The sequence below is a fragment of the Amphimedon queenslandica genome, unplaced genomic scaffold, assembly GCF_000090795.2.
Source record: "Amphimedon queenslandica unplaced genomic scaffold, v1.1 AMPQUscaffold_5219_Cont22808, whole genome shotgun sequence".
NCBI classification, from domain to species: domain Eukaryota; kingdom Metazoa; phylum Porifera; class Demospongiae; order Haplosclerida; family Niphatidae; genus Amphimedon; species Amphimedon queenslandica.
In genome coordinates this window covers 1-1,645 of record NW_003554475.1, presented here as the reverse complement: position 1 = coordinate 1,645, position 1,645 = coordinate 1, and the positions used below count along the sequence as shown (strand labels likewise).

At 34.2% G+C, this 1,645-nt stretch overlaps 1 protein-coding gene across 1 annotated transcript; it reads right to left on the bottom strand.

Annotated features, from left to right (window-relative positions):
• Positions 1 to 33: 33 nt before the first annotated feature.
• LOC109592440 (uncharacterized) lies at positions 34 to 642 on the bottom strand (the record flags this gene model as incomplete). The annotated part of the gene is made up of 2 exons (XM_020007874.1): positions 351 to 642; positions 34 to 303 (listed from the first exon to the last, which is right to left on the bottom strand). Coding segments are annotated over exons 1-2 (439 nt in total), but the record flags the coding sequence as incomplete, so codon positions are not given.
• Positions 643 to 1,645: the final 1,003 nt, after the last annotated feature.

Genomic DNA, 1,645 nt, shown 5'->3' with positions numbered 1-1,645 from the left:
TAGATCATGTTATTACTATTAACAAAAACTTACTAAATGATTCCATAACTGAAGCATTACCACTAGGTAGAGAAGCTGATCCATAAGATACTACATAGAAAGTGTATGTACTCCTTTGACTTAATCCTGATATTATACTGATTGCTGTTGAAGCAGTACTGCCTACATTAACAGAAGTATTACTGAACAGTTGATAGTAGACCTCATAACCAGTAGCTCCTGATACAGTAGACCAGGAGAGTCTTACATGAGCTAAACCAGTATTTAATCTTGTAGCAGTTAAACCAGTTGGAGTATTAGATACTGAAATAAAATGTACATGATTGTTAATAATTAATAATGATGCAAACCTGATAAACTCAAAAATGTAGCACTATTTAATGCCTGAACACCGTTAATAACACCATTAGTGCCATCAGTTACTCTGTCATTAATTACAGTACACTGATAGTTACCAGCTTCTCTCAGTCTCACTGTTACTCTCACTCTTGTAACAGATCCTGATCCATTCACTATCATACGAGACAGGTCTTTTGCTACATAGATACTACTATTCAAAAAACAACTGACAGTAGTAGGAGGACCATCAGAGACATTGAAACTGAGACTGAAGACTGGAGGAGTAGCTAATCTACTAGTGGAGAGGAGAGAGAACTGCATAGTAGGATCAGCATCAGGACCATCTGTAAAAGAAGTACATTAATTATAGTCTATATTCATCACATACCATTGTTATTGTATCCAGTATCAGTATATGCTCCAACCACTAGTGTTTGATTCACTCCATTCTCATCAGGAATGATACACTTGTATAAACCTTCATATCCTGATAGTCCAGCACTTCTAGCTAGTGCAATCTGACCACTGAATCTCTTACTGTACAATGGTCTAGGAGCTAATGGACCAAAGTCTCCATCAAATAAAGGCACTTCAGTTCCATTAGGATAATACCACACTCCAATATTAGTAACATTGTTAGCACTCTGACACCACAAAGCATCATTGATATCATTATCATCATTATTCTGATCAAAATCATAAAACTGGCTAGCATATATCATAGAATAATCAGGTATCATCATCTCCTTACTAGCTAGGTACAGTTGAACACCTAACATTAGTAACATATCTGTTCATTCAGAGCTTTTTATTTTACTCTTACCATTGCTTGGTAGTGTGCTAGGTTCTTGTCCTTCTCCTACTTGAACTAGTGACAGTATAAGAAAACAGCACATACATTTCCACAGAGCAGTAAAACTAGAGCAACCAGTCAATCTCTTCATCTTGTACTGCAACAGGAAATGCCCTTGAGCAAATGAATTATAACAATATTCATGAGTTGCACAGGAAATGGCCTCCAATACAAAAATTCTGCATAATCAACAAAATAAGATTTGCCAACCAAATATGACAAGTGACATTGTCACCCAGCTAATGTTATCAAGAGTCCATTATATACAATGGATTCTTGATATTATCAAATAACAAAGTTTAATATTACTATTTTAATAAAAATTAATCAGCACAAAGTCACAAAATACACAAACTAGAAAAATCTCTAATAATATTAATAATAATCTTTTTTTTGTGTGTATGTATGTATGTGTTGTATATTATTAATTAAATGTGTTTGTGTGATAGAAGA